This window comes from Malaclemys terrapin, chromosome 1, assembly GCF_027887155.1.
Source record: "Malaclemys terrapin pileata isolate rMalTer1 chromosome 1, rMalTer1.hap1, whole genome shotgun sequence".
Lineage (NCBI taxonomy): Eukaryota > Metazoa > Chordata > Testudines > Emydidae > Malaclemys > Malaclemys terrapin.
The window spans coordinates 262,002,615-262,026,776 of NC_071505.1; the positions used below are offsets into that span (position 1 = coordinate 262,002,615).

Genomic DNA, 24,162 nt, shown 5'->3' on the forward strand with positions numbered 1-24,162 from the left:
CCAGGCCCCCATGCTTTTTGTACCAGTCCCAATCGGCTTTTTGTGGCTTCCTCAACTTTCCCAAAACACACCGGCTTCAGGGACATGAGACTTGCTGACTTTTTCAGTTTTACTAGTTTTGCAGCTACTGCGGGTTGGTTCAGCTTAATTTTTTATTTTTTTTATGGCTGGCCGGGGTTGAGATACGAGCTTTTGGCTTTTTGGCATCAGAGACTCTGTTTGTGTGCATTGGCCTTGGGAGGCTGGAGTCAGCTTCTTATCTTTGGACCTAGCTGGAGCATTGAGTTAACCCGTTCCCTTCTCCCTTCTTCCCCCTTCAGCCTCTCGCAACCTGCAAAGGAATTTTTCACTCCACACTCACACCTTCAACCCTTCCTGAAATCCTTTCCAGTGCGTCTCAAAGCATTAGCAATATACAATGCTGGTGCTTACCCAGGGGACCCCATGGGGGAGCAATTTTATTGTGACACTGGGATGGGGTAACTGGAGACTAGGTGGGGAGAGAAACAGAGAGATTGAGGGTGGGGAGGGAACTGGGACTGTCTGGGCAAGGAAACTGGGAACAAGGAATCAGAGGTGGAGTGTGGGAGGGATCAGGAATGGCTGGGCAAGGAGGCTGGGAGTAGGAGCAAATGGGGAGACTGAGACTGGAGGAAGCAGACTGAGGTGGGGAATCCAGAGGAGTGAGACTAGGAGCTGCTGGGCAAGGAGACTGGGACTGAGATCAGAAGCCTCAGGAGTGAAGATTGGGACTGGCTATGTGAGGAGAACGGGATTGCAATGAGGAGTTGCTAGTACGGTAGACAGAACTGGGACACAGACAGGTTGGAGAGAAGGAGCAGAAGGTGCTAATCAATACTTGGGAGGAATGGGCAGAAGAGTCTGTGTCCACTAAAGCACACTCCCCTCCAAAGTCTGAAATGGAACCCAAGATTCTTGAATCTCACCCTTCCTCTGCTGTCAAGAAATAGATGTAAACCTACTGGCAAGGTATACCAGCCCTTTCTACTGCTGGGCCAATTAGAGAAGGACAACTCCCTACTGCTACTGTTCATGCCATTAACTCAAGAGGCAGAGATCTGTGCAGTGGATCTAAAGTGGATCTAAACCCTGCTAATGATCCATGTACATGTCAATATGATACCACATGATGGAATTTATTTTTTCAGTTTACTTTTTTTTTAATTGCCTTAAAACTACATTATTAAGATTGCAAAGTCAAGCACTCAAAAGATAGGAAATATCAGAAGTAAAGTTGTCTATGCAACCTCAACTTGGCCCCTTTGTGCATACGCATTACGATGTATGATTACATGATCTTTAATGACATGATCACATACTATTTTTTCTACCCTATTCTGGGGCTGAATCATAATAGTATATTGAAAGAGGCTGTTGTCTCGAGGACCCCACCTCATTTGTTTCAGAAGTTGGAAAGTCAGTAGTGAGTTAGTCAGTGGACTTCAGAAAGAAAAAGGATGATGTCATAGTCAAGTAGGGTTGCCAATTTTGGTTGGATGTATTCCTAGAGGTTTTCTCAGATGACATAATCTTTAATTAAAGATTAATCTTTAATTCCTGGAGACTCCAGGACAATCCTGGAGGATTGTCAACCCTATCAGGGCGGTTGTGTTCTACTCTAGAGAATTGGAGTCTCTCTCTGACTCTGTCATATAGTTCCTATGTAATGCTAAGTAAGTCATTAACCCAAACTTTTCACAGGTTGTCGCTAATTGTGTGTTCCTCATTTTCTTGGTGCCCAACACGAGTCTCTAGGGACTGATTAGCAGAAGGGCTAAGGACTCACAGATGCAACTGAAGTCAATGGGAGCTATGCTTTGAACATACTGAGTGCTATATAAATGCTATGTACTCTGAAAAATCAGGGCCTACGTGTCTCAAATTCGGCACCAAAAATTAATGGATATTTTTATTATTAATCTCACTGTGCCTCAGTTCCCCAGCAGTAAAATGGATTAATAATATCCCCTCATCTCACAGCAGTGTTGTGCAAGTAAATCCATTGTTTGTGAAGTGCTCAGATACTATAATGATGATCACCATAGAAAACCCTATGAAGAAAATTAATAATTCTGTTTTCAGAGAAGGATTTGAAAAGTGTGCAGCAAATAAGGCCAGGAGCTACACACTGAACAATGAGGAGAAAATAAAATATTTAATATTTGTTCATTAAATGAGCATTGTCTCTCCTGTGCACCAAATGAGGCACAGTCTTGTGAAAAAAATATGTGATCACATAATTAAAGACCATGTCATAATGCATACACACAAGAAAGCCCAATTAAGGTTTCCCCAACAACTTAATTTCTGCCATTTCCTAACTTTTGAGTGTGTGACTTTGCAATCTTACTAATGTTCTTTTAACATAGTGTTTTCGTGTGTAATATACATAAATAGTTAATAGATAAAATGCCATTAGCTGGTATTCAAGAATACATAGGGTAGTTCCTGAGTTCTGTAGGGTCAATAAAACTTGGTATACACTGCAAATGGCTTCTTGTGTGTTACTTTTTACATGGAGCTCTAACCAATACTATTTTAAAATATTTTGATGAATGCTCCATTAATTATGTAACTTTTACACAGGTTTCCTGTTTATTTGGTATCTATCATTAAGAAATCTATTAAGGCTGTGAGGGAATGGGTAAAGTATAGCATGTTCGAATAGTAATACAATCAGAAATGGTTTTCACACACACACACACCCCCCCCGGTATCAAGATGAAATGAATAAATAAAACTAATTCAAGTATATGTTCATTTTAAATGAAAGCCATAATATGTTATAAGGAATAATCTCTTAGTGATTATTTAATTGTACAATATTGCATTGCCCCACCCATAATTACAGTACTGTTTATCACAGTATTTCAACTATAATTACGGTGACCAGATGTCCCATTTTTATAAGGACAGTCCCGTTTTTTGGGACCTTTTCTTATATAGGCGCCTATTACCCCCTCCCCACCCCCTCTCCCATTTTTTCATAGTTGCTATCTGGTCACCCTAACTATAATTAATTTTCAGAAGGTAGAAAATAGTACTCAGTTTATCCTGTTTAAGGGCATTACCTCTCTGAGGTACTGGGTATCCTCAAGTGCCACTGAAGAAAGGCCCTCATTCAGCAAGGTACTTAAGCATATGCCTAACTTAAAGCATACAAGTAGTTCCACTGAAATCAATACTCGTGTGCATAAAGTTAGGCACGTATTTCAATATTTCGCTAAATCAGGGTCTTTGGCCCAGCTTCTCACAGGTAGGGAGGCTCCTAATTTCCAGTGAAATCAGTAGAAGTTAGGAACCTAAATACCTTTGTGGATCTGGGCTTTAGTGCCTAATCCAAAGCCCATTGCACTCAATGGGAGTATTTCCTTTAATTTCAATGGGATTTGGATCAAACTTTAATTAAGATGAAGGGACTGATCATCTTGCAGGTGGTATGCAGTAGCCTGTATGGCCATGCTCAAAAATGAGATTAAATCACAAGAAAAGCCAGGCCATAATTCTGCTTACAGTTATTCCTGTGCAACCATGGGCAGAGTCAACCAAAGGTACTACAATGAAAACCATTAGTTAATGCTATTCTAATATCAGAATTACACATTGTGATTACAGGTTATATCCAGGCCTGCAGAGGACTCATGATTGCTGCTGTCAGCCTTGGATTCTTTGGCTCCATATTTGCACTGGTTGGGATGAAGTGTACGAAAGTTGGAGGCTCAGATCAGACTAAAGCTAAAGTCGCTTGTTTAGCTGGGATGATTTTCATACTTTCTGGTAAATATGCAATTCTAACTTTAAATATATATTTGAATTCACATCAGACCTCATCCTACTCCCACAGAAATCAGTGGCACAACTCCCAATGGCTTCACTGGCAGTAGGATCAGGCCCATAATTATTATACTGATTCCACTCAATGATTTATTCATCTGGTGCATTTTAGGGTTGTGCTCTATGACTGGTTGCTCCCTGTATGCGAACAGAATTACATCTGAATTCTTTGATCCTACTTTTATTGCACAAAAGTAAGTACTTTTTTATGCCCATGAATTTTTCAAACAAATCATGCCTTAGATTGTTTAAAACATATACCAAAGTATGTTTGTAAAGAAAGTAGATGTTCCCAGCCCCTGACACAGGAGAAATGTTGGGTCTGTAACTTTCTTTCCTCTTATTACTCAAATCAAAAATAGGAAATTGTACATAATAAACTTACTGGTGAATTTAATGAACTAACAAAAACAATTACTTATGTCAAGCCTTCCCATATCACTAATAAAGCAACCATATTTCTCTGCCTAAAGGCATAGTCATGTTCTACAGCAGATGCAGAGGAGTGATTCAATTTAGCTGAGCTGATTCTTATGTTTATATTTGTCACTAATTCAGAAGAAAAATGTCAGAAGATTTATCAGAAGACAGAGATACCCATTGGGCAAATAATTCAATATTCATCAACAGATGAAACAGAAATGCTCTCTTATGAACATTTCATAGAAAGTATGATTTTCACAAAGGGATAAAACCTTACCTTAAATTCTAAATCATCTTGCAAATATTTTCTAAAAGTATTCTTCAGGGAAAATTTTTTTAATCATGAGTGCCTAAAATTTGGCTTATAAATCCTTATTTAGGCCATGATCCTATAATATATATTTAATAGGCCTGTTGATTAATCGCAGTTAACTCACGCGATTAACTAAAAAAAATTTATCACGATTAAAAAAATGAATCATGACTAATTGCAGTTTTAATCGCACTGTTAAAAAATAGAATACCAATTGAAATGTATTAAATACTTTGGATGTTTTTCTACATTTTCATATATATTTCATTCTGGGTTGTAATTGAAATCAAAGTGTATAGTATTTTTATTACAAATATTTGCACTGTAAAAATGATAAACAAAAGAAATAGTATTTTTCAATTCACTGCATACAAGTACTGTAGTGCAATCTCTTTGTTGTGAAAGTGCAACTTACAAGTGTATATTTGTTTTGTTACATAACTACATTCAAAAACAAAACAATGTAAAACTTCAGAGCCTACAAGTCCAGTCAGTCCTACTACTTGTTCAGCCAATCGCTAAGACAAACAAGTTTGTTTACATTTACAGCAGTTAATGCTGCCCTCTTCTTATTTATAATGTCACCAGAACGTGAGAACAGGTGTTCGAATGGCACTTTTGTAGCTGGGATTGCAAGGTATTTACGTGTCAGATATGCTAAACATTTGTATGCCCCATCATGCTTCAGCCACCATTCCAGAGGACATGCTTCCATGCTGGTAATGCTCGTTCAAAAATAATGTGTTAATTACATTTGTGACTGAATTTCTTGGGGGAGAATTGTATGTCTCCTGTTCTGTTTTACCCGCATTGTGCCATATATTTCATGTTATAGCAGTCTCAGATGATTACCCAGGACATGTTGTTCGTTTTAAGAACACTTTCACTGCAGAGCTGACAAAACACAAAGAAGGTATCAATGTGAGATTTCTAAAGATAGCTACAGCACTCGATCCAAGGTTGAAGAATCTGAAGTGCCTTCCAAAATCTGACAGGGACGAGGTGTGGAGCATGCTTTCAGAAGTCTTAAAGAGCAACACTCCAATGCGGAAACTACAGAACCCAAACCACCAAAAAAGAAAATCAACCTTCTGCTGGTGGCATCTGACTCAGATAATGAAAATGAACATGCATCGATCCACACTGCTTTGGATTGTTATCAAGCAGAATCTGTCATCAGCATGTCCCCTGGAATGGTGGTTGAAGCATGAAGGGACATATGAATCTTTAGCGCATCTGGCACATAAATATCTCGTGAAGCCGGCTACAACAGTGCCATGAGTATGCCTGTTCTTACTTTCACGTGACATTGTAAATAAGAAGCAGGCAGCATTATCTCCTGAAAATATAAACAAGCTTGTCTGAGCGATTGGCTGAACAAGAATTAGAACTGAATGGACTTGCAGACTCTAAAATTTTACATTGTTTTATTTTTGAATGCAGTTGTTTTTGTACATAATTCTATGTTTGTAAGTTTAACTTTCATGATAAAGAGATTGCACTACAGTACTTGTATTAGGTAAATTGAAAAATACTATTTCTGTTTTTTTTACAGTGCAAATACTTGTAATAAAAATAAATATAAAGTGAGCACTGTACAGTTTGTATTCTGTGTTGTAATTGAAATCAATATATTTGAAAATGTAGAAAACATCCAAAAATATTTAAATAAATGGTATTCTATTATTGTTTAACAGTGCAATTGCACACTTAATCACTATTCATTTTTTTAATTATGCGATTAATTGTGATTAATTTTTTTTAAATGCTTGACAGTCCTAATATTTAATTTTAAAACAATGGGACTATTTGTGGTCTTAAAGTTACACAAGTGTGTTTTTGTAGGACTGGGACATAAGGCACCTAAATATAAATGACCTGATTATCAGAAGTGATCTAAAAATTCCCATTTAAGACAGTCGGCACTGCATGTGCTCAGGACCTTTGAAAATCAGGCAATTTATATTTAGATATCTAAGTACGGATTAAGCGGCCACATTTTAGACATTCAGATTTGAAAAAATTGACCTTTAATTATGTCTTATACATTTTTCATAAGTTTTATTTTCCTTTGTCCTTTAATTTTATACTTAAAAACAAGAATTTCAAAAACCCTCTGCAGTGTTTCCAGTTTAGTTCCATGAGCAGTCACTGATTTTTCAAGCAACTCAACAGAAATCTTCCTAGTTCTCAGCCTAAATTCCATTTCACAAAAAGAATGCTGAACATTCTCTGTCTTCTTGGTAAATAGCTCTTCCTTATTTTAACTAACTTACTTAAGATCTTTAATGAGATCTGTGTCAGTGCTAGAATTTCCACTCATTGTTCTTTTTTTTCCTTGACGAGTTAATATTGGTACACCTCTAGCCCACTATAACACGACCCGATATAACACGAGTTTGCGTATAGCGCAGTAGCAGCGGGGCTCCAGCGGCGATTTAAAGGGCCCGGTGCTCCGGCTGCTGCGGGGAGCCCCGGGCCCTTTAAATCACCGCCGGAGCCCTGCCGCTGCTACCCCCGGGCTGCAGCAGCGGGGCTCGCCGGTGATTTAAAGGGCCTGGGCTCCGGCTGCTGCGGGGAGCCCTGGGCCCTTGAATTCACTGCTGGAGCCCTACCGCCCCTACCCCGGGACTGCGGCAGTGGGGCTCCGCCGGCGATTTCAAGGGCGTGGGCTCCCCGCAGCGGCCGGAGCCCAGAGCTCGTTAAATCATCGCCAGAGACCTGCTGCCCCTACCCTGATATAACGGGGTTTCAGCTATAACATGGTAGGGATTTTTGGCTCCCCATGACCGCATCATATCAGGGTAGAGGTGTATTTTCAAATTCCTGCCACAAGCTCTGCCCGCCTCACTCATTGAGAGCTTCATCCTAAGACTGCTGAAATCAATGGGAGTCTATGCCATTGGCAGTGCAATGGAGTGCTGGCTGATAGCCCTGTGGTAATTATCCATCAGGCTCAAACTTACTAAGGAGAAATGTCCTGCTTATTGCCAGAATTCCCATAAAAGGATGGTGCAAAGGCAATCCTGGCAAGTCAACAAGAACTGATTGTGTAGGTGTTTTCTTCTAGAGGCAGGCAGATTTTCTTGAGGGAAGTATACACTGCATATTTGCACCTGCCAGAACCATTGTCACCCTTGTATGCAGCAGGTTGTTTTCATCATTCATAGCTCTCCATGAAGTTTTAAGGGTGGTGGCATCCTGTCAAAGTTTTGGATGAGCTATATGAGCCAACACACATAAATTAGATGTCACATAATGACACGGAGACTGTATTCAGCTCCAAATCAACGAGATGCGGGTGCCAACTTCTGCCCCCAAACTGCTGCACAATATTTCATTGGAGCAAATATCAGCTTCAGTACTGAGGTTCATAGCACATTTGCCTCTCCTTCCCAGGAAGTTCCTGCTAGCTTCTGGATCAAGGCAGTGCAGTAAGCAATCCTTTTCTTTATATGTTCTAGATGAGGCCATTATGTTAGGCTATGGTCCAGTTTGACTTCTTAGTAAGTGACAACTGTCTGGCAAGGGAGTGGATGATCCTCAGCATAGACTGTAAGGGGTTGATTGACCTTTGATATCATGTAGGTCATTACACACATGAGCAAGACCGATCTCATCTGCATATACATACTTATTGGCCTTAGTTGTTGGTAGGTCATTATGATATATGTTAAAAAGGGGAGGAGCTAGAATCGATCCTTGCAGGAATCCATTACAAAGACGCCTGGGCTGGCTGACTTTGTCTCCGGTTTGCAAGATGAAGTTAAGATTCATGATGACTTTCATGATGAACTGCACCAGGGGCCTCCAAGGAATAGTCTGCAGCAATATGGCAGTCAGCCACATGCCACACAGTGTCATATGCAACTGACAAGTACACCAGAACAGCACCAACCTTCTTACTCTTCTCAAAGGCATCATCAATGTCTTGTGTTAGGCAAATTACTTGATCTTGGGCCGACCTGAACAAAGGTTTGATAACTTTGCTGATGCACATCAGACCCAATCTATCCATAAACTTGTATGTAACACAAAGGAGAGAGCTGGGTTGACAGCCCTTAGGATCTTCCAGCAGTTTTTCTGGTTTCACAATGGCTACAATCTTTGCCTGCACCAGATTTTTGGGACTCAGTTGTCCTGGAAACATCGATTTGAGGAAATGAAGCAGACAGCTTTTCTCTTTTGGGCCTAGGTGAATGTTATCCAGGCCTGGCTCCAGTTCTCATAAGCTTCATGGTCAGGTACAGCTTTTTGTCTGAAAAGGGAGCTATCAGGTTTGAACATGCACTAGGAGCCTACCACCTCTCTGTGACCTCAATTTTGACCATACAACTGAATGACTTATCCAAGTTCTATGTACAGCCACTAACTGGGCTGTAACAGCATTTTCAGTGACTAGAAACTCCTTTTTGCCAAGGCTGGAATCTCCAGATAGACTGCCAGGCTTTCTGAGTAGGATGAGTAAAGACCATCTTTGTGACTGTCTCTCTTTATTAAACACACTTGATTTGATCCAGCAATTGAATGAGTTCCTCTTTCTTATTAATGGCCTCCTGTTCATAACCAGCAGATGTGAATTCCTGTTTCCCCTTACGACCACCCAGAAAATCCTGTTGGCAATAGCCTCTAAGGACTGATATCTTAATTTATGGAAAGTTTGGTAGGAATCATTTATGTTGTCTGGACATGCCTGTCAAGATAACTAACAGACATCTCTAGTTCTACTTGAAAGACCTACCACCAAGCTTTCAAAAAATTACACTGGGCCTTCTGTAGACTGTTCGTTGTTGGTATCCACTAGCCCATGTGATCAAAGACAGATGAGGCTAAAACTTTGAAAAAGCTTGAAGCACATTTTGCTTCATGACCACTGGCAGCAGTTGCCTGGCAGATGAAAAGGCTGTGTTAAGTGAAGAGTCAGCACACAAATCATCACATGCAAAGGGGAAGGCAGAGGGATACCAGCATAAAGCCAGTAGGGATAGGTCAAGCAATGAACTTGTTTTGGAGTATGAGTGGTGTATCAGTTGACTGCCCTCTCTCCCTCTGCAACAGGTTTTGGTATTCTTTCCTTAAAAATTCTTTCCTGTGTATATACTTGCATACCTTGGCCTCAGTAATTATTATTCTGCTGTTACAGGATGGCTGTGTGTCTTCCTCCTCTTCATTCCAGTGCCAATAGTCTATCCCATCAAAATCTGTCGTATCATGCTTATCTGTCTCCTAATGGACAGCTTTCAACCTATCAAGTTTTTATTTTTTGGTATTTATTGCTGTCCTAGTATTTTTCTACCTTTAAAGTGGTTTTGTTTTTTATTCACCTTCTTAGCATGATGCACACCATAAACCATTTAAAATATATTTATCTGAATTTACTTGGCGTACAAGCTTTTTCCATTTCTCTTTAAGCGTGTATTGGTTACTGGGCTAGAAAGGTTTAGTGATGTTGGACCACACTTTGAGGCTGTAAGAACCTGCAGGGGTGGAACTTCCTGGCAAAAGGGAGAATAGCAGGCACCCGCCGTTCATTTATATAAAACATCGCTGTGGTGTTGTCTGTCATAACCGATACACATTTCCCTGCAAGCTGAACTTGGAAGGTCTGGCATGCCAGGCATACCGCTCTCAGCTCTCTGATGTTGATGTGGTAAGCGCGCTCTGCCCGAGACCAGAGACCTTGTGTCCTGAGGTCTCCCAGATGTGCACCCCACCCGAACGTTGAGGCGCCCGTCACCCACGAGAGGGATGGCTGAGGTCTGGCGAAGGGAACTCCCGCACACACCCACCACCACAGGAGGGAGTCGAGGGTCAGACAAGGCAGGGTGACGACCTTGTCCAGACTGTCCTGAAACGGACGATACACTGAGGCTAGCCACAATTGGAGCAGCCGGAGTGTGAGCTGACATGCTGTACCACATAGGTACAAGCGGCCATGTGTCCCAGAAGCTTCAGGCAATTCCTTGCAGTTGTGGTAGGGAACTGCCTGAGAGTTCAAATAATGTTGCCCAGGGCCTGGAACCACGATTCCAGGAGGCATGCTCTGGCCTGCGTCGAGTCTAGTACTGACAAGAGAAACTCTATCCGCTGAACTGGGGATAAAGTTGATTTCTGCATGTTCAGGAGAAGGCCCAGTTCATTGAAGGTCACTGCTATGAACCTGACTTGCACCTCCACTTGCTGTCTGGAGCGGCCCTTGATCAGCCAGTCATCGAGGTACGGAAACACCTGTACCTGTCGCCTGCTCAGGAAAGCGGCCACGACCGCCATGCATTTGGTAAACACTTGAGGTGCCGCTGAGAGGCTGAACGGGAGGACTGTGAACTGGTAATGAATGTGGTTTACCACAAACTCCTGTGGGACGGAGTGATTGCAAAAATAAGCGTATTTTAGATCGAGGGTGGCATACCAGTCCCCTGGATCCAAGGAAGGGATGATGGAGGCCAAGGAGACTATGCAAAACTTCAGTTTCTTCATGAACTTGTTGAGATCTTGCAGGTCTAGGATAGGCCTGAGCCTGCTCTTGGCTTTCGGTATTAGGAAATATCGGGAATAGAAGCCCTTGCCCCTTAGCTCCTGAAGAACCTCTTCCACTGCCCCCAGTGATAGGAGCGAGTGCACCTCCTGTATGCGGAGTTGCTCGTGAGAAGAGTCCCTGAAGAGAGACTGGGAAAGGGGGGTGGGAGGGATGAGAATTGGAGGGAGTATTCCCTTTTTACCGTGCCGAGCACCCAACGGTCCGATGTAATATGGGCCCATGCAGGGTAGAAAGGGGATAGTCGGCACAAGAAGGTAAGGTGGGGAGGATCCAGTGTTCGTACTGGTGCGCCATCCTCAAGCGCGCCTTCAAAAGACCTGTTTTTGACCAGAGGATGGCTTTGACTGGCCAGAGCCCTGGTCTGAAGAAGGGTTAGGTCTCTTTCTGGAGTTTCTGTTCCTCTGCCAGGAGCCAAAACCACGGCGGAGGTTGTGGCCTAGCGGTCCTTGAGATGACTCTCTCCCAGACACTTCAAACACAAAGTGTGTGGGTCACTCTTGAGCATAGACTTGCCACAGTCCTCACAGGCTTTAAAACTTGGGGACCCAGGCATGCCCTGGTGCCGGGAGAGAACAGGGGGGAGAGGAGGTACCCCAAACTAAACCTATAGACAACAAATTAATACTAACTGCTAACTATATGCAGAACAGGAAAAAGTTCACTGCTAAAAGTGGGGAAGCTTGCCGAAGCAAGAGAACGAATGTTCCAGCTAACCGTCACTGGCAGTAAGACAGAACTAAGGAGGTGGTGGGTCGGCAGGGCTTTTTATTGAGCGCCATGACAGTGCGACCCCATGAAGTGCCCAGGCCAACCCGACAGATACTGCTAGGGGAAAAGTTTTCTGGCTGCCGTGCATGCAGCGCACACACACCTAATTGGAATTGACATGAGCAAGCACTCAAAACAAAACTGTTGCTTAGGAATTCACCAACTCCAGCTACATATTCCTCCCCTGAAGTTGTAAGGTTCTGTTGGTGACAACACAGTTGGTGCTGTGGGGAGGACTGTGATACTATTAACTAAAAATAATGACACCAGGTGAGGAATAAGCAACATCATTTGAACTGGAAGAGCCTCACTATATTGTTCTGCACTTCAGCAGAATAACAGCGTAGCAGGGTTCATAACAACCCCATACAGAGATGCAGGGACTGTGTTGACCCATCTTGATAGTAGGAAACAGAAACCTGCATAAAGCTGCCGGGTACCTTCTGCTGATTTATTGTGGCAGATACAGCTTGTTACTTCCAGCAGCATAGAGAGGTGGGACCAAATCTCTGGTCAGAGAGAATTAGTGGCAGAAACACGAAGGTCCTGCAGGAAACCCTAGGAACAGCCTTGCTTAGGAAGAAACCTTATGCTGAATGTTATGTTCTGATCATGTGATTATTTGCATTACCAATGAAGTCAAACTCTAAAAGAGGGTAAAAGTCTGACCTTCTAGGGCACGTGTAGACTGTTTGGAGCAGAATGGGACAGCAACCTGCACATGGGCAACATTGATTGAACTTTTCCTAAGCCATCTCCAATAGATGGATCTCCCACTATATCTGTAATAATGATGTTTCCATAGCTGATTTTTCTAATGTTTACACCAAATAGTCCTTGCTGCAGTTTAAGTTCTATATCTTTAGCTATTCTTATTGACTAAGGAGAATAGCTTATCTGAATCCTCGGTACAACTTCACTTTTCATTTTTATAGAGTTGTCTCCCCTTAGCTGCCTTTTCTCTGTACTAATTATGCACCATATTCTTAACCTTTCCTCACAGGTCTTATTTTTCAAATCTTGTATCATGTTTGATCATGTTGTATCATGCTCTCCTCTGAGCTCTCTCCAATTTACCTGTTTTTTTTAAAATGTGGTGCTCAGCTTCAATGCACTATTCCAAGAGTAAGTCAGTAATGAGTAAGCAGAATAATTAGCCTGATTGTTTTCACGTCGCTATTACAGCCCAGCGCAGCTTTTGCCTTTTTTCCAAAAGCATTGCTTTGTTGATTCTGTCAGTTTATACAATTCAGATCTTTCTTTTAAGTCCTACTGTTCCAAGAATCATTCCCCATTATATAGTTCTGAATTTAATTATTTCTTTCTGTACCAACCATATTTGCATTTGCCTTTAATTGAACCTTAGTTTACTAATTTGAATCTATTTCTCAATTTCTTTTTTAATTAAAATTATTTTATTAAAAAGGTGAAAGTATTATGTTCCTTCCCCTCCGCTTTTTTCTTTGAAACTGCTTAAGGCAAAGATAATAAAACATTAACCTACTACACCATACATTTATTATTTATTCACAACCAGATTAACATTCAAAGAACCTGGCTAAAGATTCTGGCTTGTTCACTGGGGAGCACGCATAATCTGGGTACATTTTTCTTTGCTTAATTTAATCCTATATTACCTAGTCCTACCTTCTTGATTACATTAAATCTCTCTTGTTTAGTGTATCACATTTGAACACTTGTGGATGGTTTTCAGTTCATGACACAATTTACTGTAGTTGTTTAGTCAAGCTCTACCTTTTTCATTCTTTTAGTTTTTCTGCAAAAAGTCAGTGCTTCCAGCCCCTTAAACACTTTATTGCACTTCTCTGAATTGTTCTTCACCAATTTCTCAGCAAACTGTATGAAGCTTATATGGTATTAGGGCCTGATCAAGCTCTCCTTGAAGTCACTTGAAAGACTGCCATTGATTTCAGTGGAAGTTGGATTGGGCCCTTACGAAGCCAGCTAGTTTAATTTCTAAAGAACAAAGATCCTATTTCATTTAAATATTCTTAACAACAAAACAAAAGGACGGAAAACCAAAAATATTGAGACCGGTTTGTAAAGAAAGTGTTTTCAAAATTTTCAAGAGGCAACAAGGTATGTAATGGGTTTTAATATGATACATAATGGAGTTCGGATGGCAAGCTTTGAGGTTGATTACTTAAGCACTGCAAAATTGGGATTAGATAAAATTAATTGTACTGTATAGAGGTTGATATGGTAGATTTTTCTTTTCCAATTAATTTCAAATAGGAGGAAGATAAATGACATTGAAAATTAGGCAGGAATGATTTAATACCAAATACTGGTGTAAGTCAAAAGAGCTCTTATTTTATAGAGACGTAGCGAAAGAATTTTGGGAAAATGCATTTTGTAACTAGAGATGAGGGATTAAATAGAAATATCAGAGAACATTAGTGAGGAGACTAAAATCATTGGTATAAAGCCACATTGCACTATTGTGCCACCCCTTGGCCAGAAAAGAAACTATCTTTTTAGTTCAATGTTGGGGAGAAAAAGTTCTATTCTACTTTTGGGCAAAAGTGCAGGAAGATATCAATAAAAGAAATTACCACATACAGACAAACTATATGGATTGAAAAATCTTAGAGGAAAGCAGGAAAAGCAACTGCTCTATCCCTGAACTTAAAGTGATGCACAGTCATAATGTTATGGACTGGAATGTAGACAGTCTTGCCAAGTAGTCAGGGCAGGAGTCAGGTCTAGTGGGCGGAGCAGGCATCCAGGTTGAGGAATGAAGCTAAGGGTCAGCACCATAATCAACTGCTAGTTACCAGAGCCAGGGGTCAAGCCAGAGACCAAACCGGGAATCGAAGCTGAGAATCAGAGCAGAGGTCAGATGTCAAATACCAAAGCCAATGGTCAAGCCAGAGTCAGAGTCAGGACTGGTAACTGAGGCAGGAGGACAGGCAAGGATCAAGCATAGAGCAGAAGCACGGTGGAAACAGGGGCAAAGGCAGGAGCAGAGCGGGAATCAGGAACAGGGTTGGATGTAGGAAGCACGGTCCAATACAGCCACAATCAGAAGCCACCTCGTTGCAGCCTCAGACAAACTTCCTGTTCCTCCTTCTGGTTTAAATAGTGTAGTTGGACCAATCAGTGGAGCTGGGCAATCCTCCAATCAGAGCTCCTGTGGGTGGTGCCTTATCGGGGCTATCATCCTGGTAGCTTCTTAGCCCAGATGCTTTCAGTAGCCACTGGGTAGAGGCCAGGATGGGACAGCTGTCAAAACTTAGGACATCACTCATAAAACGTTTAGCATCTGTCAGCTCTTTTAATGGTGATGAGACAGACCAAAGATATTAAACCCCCAAAGTGGTGGTGTCAGATTTATTAAAGCACATATTTCCAATTCTAGACCTGATATGTTGTTGGATTGTGGGGGTCTGTAGTAAGCATCTTAATTGTACAAAACAACTAAAGCAACATGTGTCTGAATTTTAAAGTACTGATTTAGTTTTGAACCCCATTTTAGATTTTCATTAAGGTTTTATCATTGTTTAGAAATATTTAAACAAGATATCAAGAAATGTATTTAACTATCTTGAAACAAAATAAACTTGATGTCTTGAATAAGTTTTCTCTTTTTACTGGATGGTTAATGATATGGATATTACAGAAAGTTTGTCTGGCATTCCTTTTTAATATGAGTGCTATAAGATGAGGAGTATAATTGCACTGATGCATATTACATTGGTTTCGAGTGTCTTTTCCATCATACAGAATATTTTATCAAGTAAATGAGTTCTTACTATAGGTGTCAATTCTGGGTTGCCGTTGAAATTTGGATATAATGTGACATTTCTAAAATCAGCTTTATACTTAATGGGAGGAAGGAGAGAAGCAATAATACAAGGATGATGAAAGGGAGATATGGAAGGTCTAACCATTCCTTCATCCTCAGTCTTATCTGCTGATGGCCTGCTCTTGCCTCCCAGCTCTTCAAGGGAAGGTTGGCTCCTCCTCCACCATTTTTGCAGGGGGAAAGACAAAGAAGGACCACCATGCCGTGGTATTTCAGGGTCTGGATAACTTGTCTTTCCCAATTCTCAATCTTCAGCACTGAAACTCAGAAATGTTTCTCTGGGTCCTGCTCTGGCCCCTTTAACTTTAAAGCACGTGGAGGCTCAGATGGCCTTGCGTGCACAGTGCTATTTATACATTTCCGTTCCAACATAAGGGAGACTTAAGAAAAACATCTTTACAAACAAGGGAAGGGATTACCAAATGCAGCAATAAAACCCGCAAATATGAAACCAGCAAAGCATTAGACAATAACTTAATGAGGAACAATTACATGTGGTACAAAAAACAAACAAAAAGGTGGGTGAATTTAGATATGCCACCTGGCCACTTTCCATTTTGAACTACTACTGCTGTAGTTTTCTTTCGTAACAACTTACACGTTTCAATAAATCTGGTAAGAACATTAGTGCTGACATTCTTCTGTGTTATAGATCTGTGCTGTACCTTACATAATCTGAGTTTTGATTAGCATTCTTAGGTGCTACTGTAACACCAACAGACCCTGGTCATCAGCAGGTGGGATTGAACATGGCTCCTCTGGAGCTAAATGCATAAGCCTCTACTGCATGAGTGGAAAGCCACATGGCCCTTAGCTAAAGCTATAGCAGACTCATTAATCTCTAAGTGGTCTCAATGCCACACCCAGGAGGTATGTGGGTTACACTATCATAATAATAACACATTTATGAAAACATTCAGGAGCTTCACAGAACAGTTTAAGGATATTTTCAGCAGTATGTTTCACTTCATATTAAAGTAGGCATTGTTGACATAGAAATAGTGTTCAGAATTAAAGCAAAAATGTGCTGTCTCTAAATCTTTCCTCTGCTTCACATCAAACAGGTGTTTCTATTGAACTGCCCTATTCATCAATGCAGATTGACTATAAGCTTCTCACACAGACCTCTTGAACATACAATCCGGATACCACAGCACTATTGGCGGGGGTGGGGAGGGAGGGTCCCTATTCCCTGTGCTGAGCTCTGAAGTTGGGATGTAGGTTTTAGGGCTTCCAATGGATGATTTAGAAGCTATAACATTCACCCTGAGCCTGGTGGGGAAGCAGAAGTATCAGCTGGGAAGGGATGAGGAGACATCTGAGCCTGCAGCCTTTCTGAGCCAGATCATCTTAATGAAGAGGCCAGCCTTGGACTGAGAAATAGGGAAGGGGAGGACGAGCAGTAGATTAGAATTGCTACCCCCAGTTCTGAGACTTCAGAGGTATAAATATAGTTATTCAGAACTACTAGAAGAGGGGAAAGAATCTCCTCCCAGATTCTCCTGTCTTCTTTTAGGTGTTCCTTTAAAACCCTCAGGCAACACTTCCTTGATCCAGGTTCCCTGCCTCTGGAGAGTCTGGGTCCTTCCCCTGATGACCTTCTTCTTCCCTGAATTTTACAATTTCCCTGAATTCCTCCAGATCCTGCTCCAGGATAGCTGGGTACATGAGGGTCTGTGAGACCACCAACCCCTACTATCCAGACGCGCCCCCTTATCTCAAATTCTACGCCCCTCACGGGATACAGGCGCACATCACCCTGGATGTGGGTTAAATCATATCCACAACATCTCCCTTGCCTACCAGCTGTCTCCGACCATGGTCCAGCTGCACCTCGAGTCAATTAGCATTGTCATGGACACTCTATTGACCCACACCAGGATGGTCTATTTGGCAGTTCCTTTCTTCCTGACCTCACTGAAAGCCACATCCCGCTATAGGAGGCAGGGCAGCAGCCTTCCTCACAGCAGGGGACAAATCCACATTAGTAGGGGAGGGATAGAAACTACCCTAGATATATGGGCCAAAGCTAGGGAAGCACAGAGCATCTGAAATCAGAGAGAAGCCTGGGCTTAGGGCTTACATTGGCGACTATGGTGTGGAGCAGAACTCTTGTCACTCAGACTCATGTAGTCTAAAGCAGTGTTTCTCAACCTTTTTGATACCAGGGACTGGCTTGCTGCTTTCCTAAACTGTGTCAGAAAGGTCTCATGGACTGGCACCAGTCCATGGACTGGTCATTGAGCAATGCTGGTCTAGAGAGACCTACCTGGACGAGGCGCTCTCAGGCTGGCTGTGCAGGCTGAAAAGTGTTGCAGAGAGACACATCTGAGCCTTAGGATCAGCATTCATTCACTGAGTAAAAGGAAAATACATGAGAAGAGAAACGGTATTTGTGGCTAGTTTGTTGTTCATTTTGCAATTATATCTGTGTTATGTATTGAAAGTTATTTAGCAAAATATGTTCATTTGTTTAGCTTGTTTGTATGTCTCACACACACACTGTTAAATTCAGAATATATCCCAAGCAAACAATTTATTAACATATTTATGACTTTCCTGCAGGTATGAATTAGGAGCAGCTTTATTCATTGGATGGGCTGGAGCATCACTTTGCATAATTGGTGGCAGTATATTTTGCTTCTCAATAGCTGGAAACAGTAAATCCCCAAGGTACAGAACCTAAGTGGTTGCACTTATTTTATTGAAATAAATCAATATACTAGCAAATTTGTGATTATTAAGCATATAGAAAGGTAAGCTATACAGCTGGAGTTTGATTATGCTTCCAAAACAATTCTACAACCAGCTTTTGAAAAGAATTGTGTGAAAAAAAGAAAATAATAGAATTTAAAGTTAATGTTTTTCTTTTTAAGAAGTCATAACCAACATTCAGGAAAACCATTGTTTCAGATTGCATGTACTTATAAAGTTGCTACCATGTGTCAGAAACTGATAGAAAACCAATCAGTTGCATAGTATAGCCAACATACCATATGGGTATTCTGAACAGATACATGTTGCCCCTTCATAATGGAAGTAACCCTAAGTTACTTGACTGTTAGACAATGTACAACAGGGGTTGGCAACCTTCGGCACGCAGCCCATCAGGGTAATCCGCTGGTGGGCTGCAAGACATTTTCCGGACGTTGACTGTCTGCAGGCACGGGCCCCCCGCAGCTCCCACTGGCCACAGTTCGCTGTTCCTGGACAATGGGAGCTGCGGGAAGCGGTCCACCGTGCCTGCAGACAGTCAATGTCAGGAAAATGGCTTGCAGCCCGCAATCAGATTACCCTGATGGGCCGCATGCCGAAGGTTGCCGACCCCTGATGTATACATTAATAGGGAGGTAGACTGAAGAAGAGGAAGATGATGGAGGGGAACTATGAAAGGTAGTAGATTAGATGGAAACAGATGAGATTTAAGTTAGGGAGCAGGAGTCTCTGCTGCCCTAAACAGAATGTTTTAATGCATAGCCACTGAGGTGTTGGTCTTGATTGATCCTGTTCTACTGGTGAGAGGTGGCAAAGTGAAATTGATAATAGGTCTGTTTTTTGCTGGGAGAAAGCACATTTTTCCTAGTTTGAATATTTTTTACACACAAACATATAATTGTTACCTGTTCATAGAATGAGCTGTAAATGGATATTTTTTTGTCTTTCAGAATGGGGTACACATACAATGGAGCCACATCTGTGATGTCTTCTAGGACAAAGGTCCACAATAGTGCAACAGATTTTAAATCACCAAAAGGCCCTCCAAAGCACTTTGACAAGAATGCTTATGTTTAATTGTACTGTTCTAAGATACAAAGCCAGTTTTCAAATCAGTTTGTACAGTTCATTCACAGAGTGATTTCCAGATGAGTACCAGCATAATCACCACCAGGACAATGAATTTTTAAAATATTAACTTGCAGCATTTTACATATTGATGTAAATTTTCTTATACAATATTTTAAGATTTATGTTGGTGTTATATATAAATTATGTATCTGTAAATCACTTGCTGTTTTTGCTTTCTACAAAAAATAAATAGGATATTTACAGATAACAGTATGTCACCTACTTTATTTGTATGATATCAAATGCACAGTATCTAATGCAGTACACCACAGCAGCAGTATAGGAGCAGGTTCCAAAATAGGTTTAGTATTTGGAGCCAGAAGTCAAGTTTTGTGCAGCTCCCTATGTGAAATTTTTCACCAGTGAGAAACAGTCACTTAGAGCCCGATTTTCAGAAGTGCTAAGCACCTTGCAAGTCCAGTTGAAATCAACAGGGGCTGAGGTGATCAGCAGCTCTGAAAATCAGGTCCTTATTTCTCCCTTAGGGTGCCAGTGAACAGAGGAACAGGTGTGGAGGGAGGCAAGAGCCAATCATTCACATCCCACAGAAGCAAGAGAGGGAAACAGTTAGGTAGAGCAAGAGTTTAGGGGCTGGGGGAACCAGGGCTGACTAGGGAGCCTAGAGAAGAGAGCTGTGTCCAGGATATTGGAGGGAGTCGGGGCAGACTGTGGAAGAGGGATGTGTTGAGTTTAAGGCAACTTGAAAGGAAATTTTGGGGGGCAGAGTAACAGCACCTGAGATCTTGGGGATTTGGGTGGAGGGCTGGGGCAAGCGCCTCCATTCTGCTTTTCCCCCACTTCAACTTGTATCCTCTGAGCCTGCCGCCATCCCTTCTCCAGCCTACCACTACCTCACCTGCCCCTCCCTCTGCTTGTCTCTGGTCCCCTTTTGTTCCTTACTGCAGCTGCTAGCAAGCCATTTGTTCTGCCAGTTGCTTACTCCTCCTGCAGACTGGCTAGGTTCCAGCAACCACCTGGCACCAGAATGGCCTCCAGCAGCCACTAGAAGTGATTACAGAAAAAATCTTGGCCAACGCCTGTGGACTACTTTGCAGGAGATTCCAGGATGGCAGTCGGAATGCGTGAGAGGGCCGCCAAATGCATGAATGTCACATGTAATTATTTGACGTGTGGCAGCCCTACTGGATGATCTTGAATTAGTTAGGCAAACATTTTTAAGATCTCAGCTAACAGGGAGAGAATGAGCAGCATTGTCTTTCTTTCCACTTGGAACGGTGACAATTTTCAAACAGTTACCTGTATGATGATTCAATAAGTCAGATTTATCTAATAAGAGATTATGAATGACCACAGCACACCTTTGGGACATATGCCCTATAATTAAAGCTCCATGTTTGTCATGGAGGTCATGGATTCCGTGACTTCTGCAGTTGGATGGTGCGCCTGGCCCGAGGGCCGCCTGAGCAGCTCAGGCAGCTCCTAGCCAGGTGCACCGGCTGCTGCTGGGGCAGTCTTGGGCCTTCCTGCTACCCAGCAGCAGGAGTATGAGTGTGTGTGTGGGGGGGGGGAGGGCTCAGGGGTGGGGCGCAGGGCACTGCTTACCTGAGGGGGATCCCCAGAAAGGCAACAGGAACTCCCCTCCCTCAGCTCCTAGCTCCACGTGCTGCCTCTGTCCGCAGGACCCGCCCCTGCAGCTCCCATTGGCTGTGGTTCCCAACCAATGGGAGCTGCAGAACCAGGGCTTGGGGCAGAGCGGAGTCAGCATGTGAAGCTAGGGTCACCTCAGCCCCCCCAAAGCCCTCCCAGACCATGACTCCCCCCCCCCACGAACAGCCATGGCACCCCCCCTCCCCACACAGCACCTTCTGTGCCCCCCAGGCTGCACTTCCCCCCAAGTTTTAGTCAGGGATATATAGTAAAAGTCATGGACAGGTCACGGGAGATGATTTTTTGTTTACTGCCCGTGACTTTTACTAAAAATACCTGTGACTAAAACGTAGTCTTACCTATAATGAATTATAGTTTCTTCTTCAAAAATCAAACCCATACCTTTCTTGAGGTTTGGACAGGCAGAATGGCCATGGTCCAAATTCTAAATCTGATCTAAATCAGTTGGACCCATTTGTATTTTCCTTTTTTCTCCAAGGCTTTTTTTTTCCATATCAAAGTAGGTAGGCATTAGTTTCAGCTGTGCAGTCCACATTCAATCCACAATGATCTTGTTTCATGTTAAGCTTACTTATAAGATGTTCTTCCTGACATCGGGGCCACTCCCGCAGTCCTTTATTCAGGTTAGGGCTTATTCTCGTTAAAAAGCTCTACTGAAGCAAATGGAACTGACATGACTACAGAGCACATGACTACAGACTCATAAGGAAGTGTCTGCAGTGTTAGGTGCACATTTAGAAATGTTGACACGCTGTTGCGTGTTGCCTTTAAATGATTATTCCAGCAATGGAGCCAAAGTCTGTCCTGATTTTCTCCCTGTGCAACCCCAAGGAAGATGGAGCCCCAGCCTACTGCCACCGAAGTCAATAACAAAATTCCCATTGACTTAAATAGGAGCAGGACCGGGTGTAGGATAAATCACTCACTACTTAGTGCAGTGGTCCGCAAACTTTTCATATCGTGCCCCCTTGCCCCTGTCTGCGCCACCTCCTGGGAGCTGGTCTGCGACCTGGGGGAAGGGGGAAATGGGACTGAGGCTGGGACCGGGCTGTGGGCAGAGCGGGACTGGGTGGTGCTCCCTCCGTGGGAGCTGGCCCGGGCCCTGCTCCGCCCCCTTGAACATTCCCCCGCGTCTCTTTAGGTGGCGCGCCCCACAGTTTGGGGACCACTGACTTATTGAGATGTTTTGATTCTCAAAGATGAAGTCACCAACAACAACAAAAATTGAAGGCCCTCAGGGTTTCAGTGAACCAATTTTGGGGGGCAAGAGGATAAATATATACAATATATCCTCAATAATCCTAGTTTTTAAAAACTCAACCTAATAGAAAAGGAGTAGCTTGTATTACATTGTAATTACATAAAAAAATAGGACACATCTAAAAATACAGGACTGATCACTCAAGCTTTTTAAATTTAGTGTTTTATTACTATTTAAATTCAAAAGCAGCTAAGTCTTTTTTTATGAAGGCAGCTACCTTGAGAAATGAATGCAACTGCAAGAGAAAAAGTTTATTGAATATAAAAACAAAAACAAAAAAATACAAATAAGTGTTCAATACCACATCTGTACCTTTCTTGTTCCCATTCAAGTTGTCTAGCTATATTTTTATAATTTGAAGTTTTATATGAATACACATTAAAACCTATTCTAATAAGTAAAGCAGAAACACTTTCCCAATATTAAGTTTCAAGGCATATACCAACAAATTTGTAAACTATACCATTTTTCAGCCTCTGACACTTACTTTAAATCATGCTGGGAAATGTTAACATTTTAATACAAAGAAAAAGTTTATTTAAAATGTTCACATTTTTATATAAAATTCAGGATAAAATATAAAAAATATTATACATTTTTTAAAAGGCTTTAAAAATACTGATAAGTAACATTCTGCAGGAAACGTCAATGCTTCTGGGCTTTTTTAGAAACTGGTTTCAGTCTTACAAAGAAACAACAGGGAGAAATCCTGGCCCCAGTGAAGTTCGTGGGAGTTTTGCCACTGACTTCAATTCGGCCAGGATTTCACCCCAAGTTTCTAAATACTGAGGGGCTAATTACATGTGTGTAAATCCCCTTGTAAACTGCTCAAGGTTAAAAGACACAAGCGTTTTGTAAACAATCTTCCTTGTTATTAATGTACAATTGAAAAAAATGAATAGGAGTCAGAATCTTTTAGACAGGGTCTTTAACTCTGTATTATGATCTAACGGAAATGTCTGCCATTTTGAATTGAACAGTTATATATCTGAAGAGTCACTCCAATCAGTTACAGTGACTAAACTGCTTTTTAAGGTGCTTGTTGTATCAGCATCATGAAATCCTGTTAACAAAATAAATAAAAAAAAATGAATTAGATGATAAAACTAAATTACAATCAATCATAATTCAGCATTATTTTCCTTCCAACTGACACACAGGATGAAATAAGGCCCCACTGAAATCAATTACAAAACTTCTATTGACTTCAACGGGGCCAGGATTTCACCCACAGGAGGAAAATTATAAATAGCTATATATGAAGACTGCTTCCCTCATTACAGTAGGGACTATGATACTAGCTGTCAGTGCTAATACTGCAGGCCTTTCTGAAAATGATCTATGTATCTTTTCTACACATAAAAATGACAATTTTAAAGTCCAATATCTTGGAACTGTCCAGGGCTAGAAGCAATTGTTTGTATCCCCCACAGGAAAGATAAGAATCTCTCCTTTCCAGTGGTATAAAGCTCCCTTTTCAGCCTGAGTCACAAGATATAAATCTTAAACTGCCAGAGGTCAAAGACTTAATATTATTCTCAAACCAGGTAATTTAGGGGGGAAATTCCACATTTGGGAGGGGAAGGAGACATTTTTTTTCCAGACAGGTTATTTTAAAAAAGGATGGCAGCAGCTTGAAGGTGCTCAGAGTCTTGGAATATTAGAATAAATTTTGTATCTTTTTTATATACTGATGACAA

General features: G+C 41.7%; 2 protein-coding genes across 4 annotated transcripts in view; one reads left to right on the forward strand and one right to left on the reverse strand.

Moving 5' to 3' along the window:
* The window catches only part of CLDN10 (claudin 10), a 92,325-nt gene extending 72,545 nt beyond the window's left edge, over positions 1-19,780 (forward strand). The window contains exons 2-5 of the mRNA XM_054012238.1: positions 3,637-3,798; positions 3,968-4,049; positions 18,292-18,399; positions 19,392-19,780. Coding sequence (XP_053868213.1) covers positions 3,637-3,798; positions 3,968-4,049; positions 18,292-18,399; positions 19,392-19,518 — 479 coding nt within the window. The 3' untranslated portion in view covers positions 19,519-19,780. The remainder of the gene's footprint in view (positions 1-3,636; positions 3,799-3,967; positions 4,050-18,291; positions 18,400-19,391) is intronic.
* A 2,912-nt stretch (positions 19,781-22,692) lies between these two features.
* The window catches only part of DZIP1 (DAZ interacting zinc finger protein 1), a 78,901-nt gene continuing 77,431 nt past the window's right edge, over positions 22,693-24,162 (reverse strand). For all 3 annotated transcript variants that reach the window (XM_054012180.1, XM_054012188.1, XM_054012169.1), the window contains one exon: positions 22,693-23,525. In XM_054012180.1, coding sequence (XP_053868155.1) covers positions 23,443-23,525 — 83 coding nt within the window. In that variant the 3' untranslated portion in view covers positions 22,693-23,442. The remainder of the gene's footprint in view (positions 23,526-24,162) is intronic.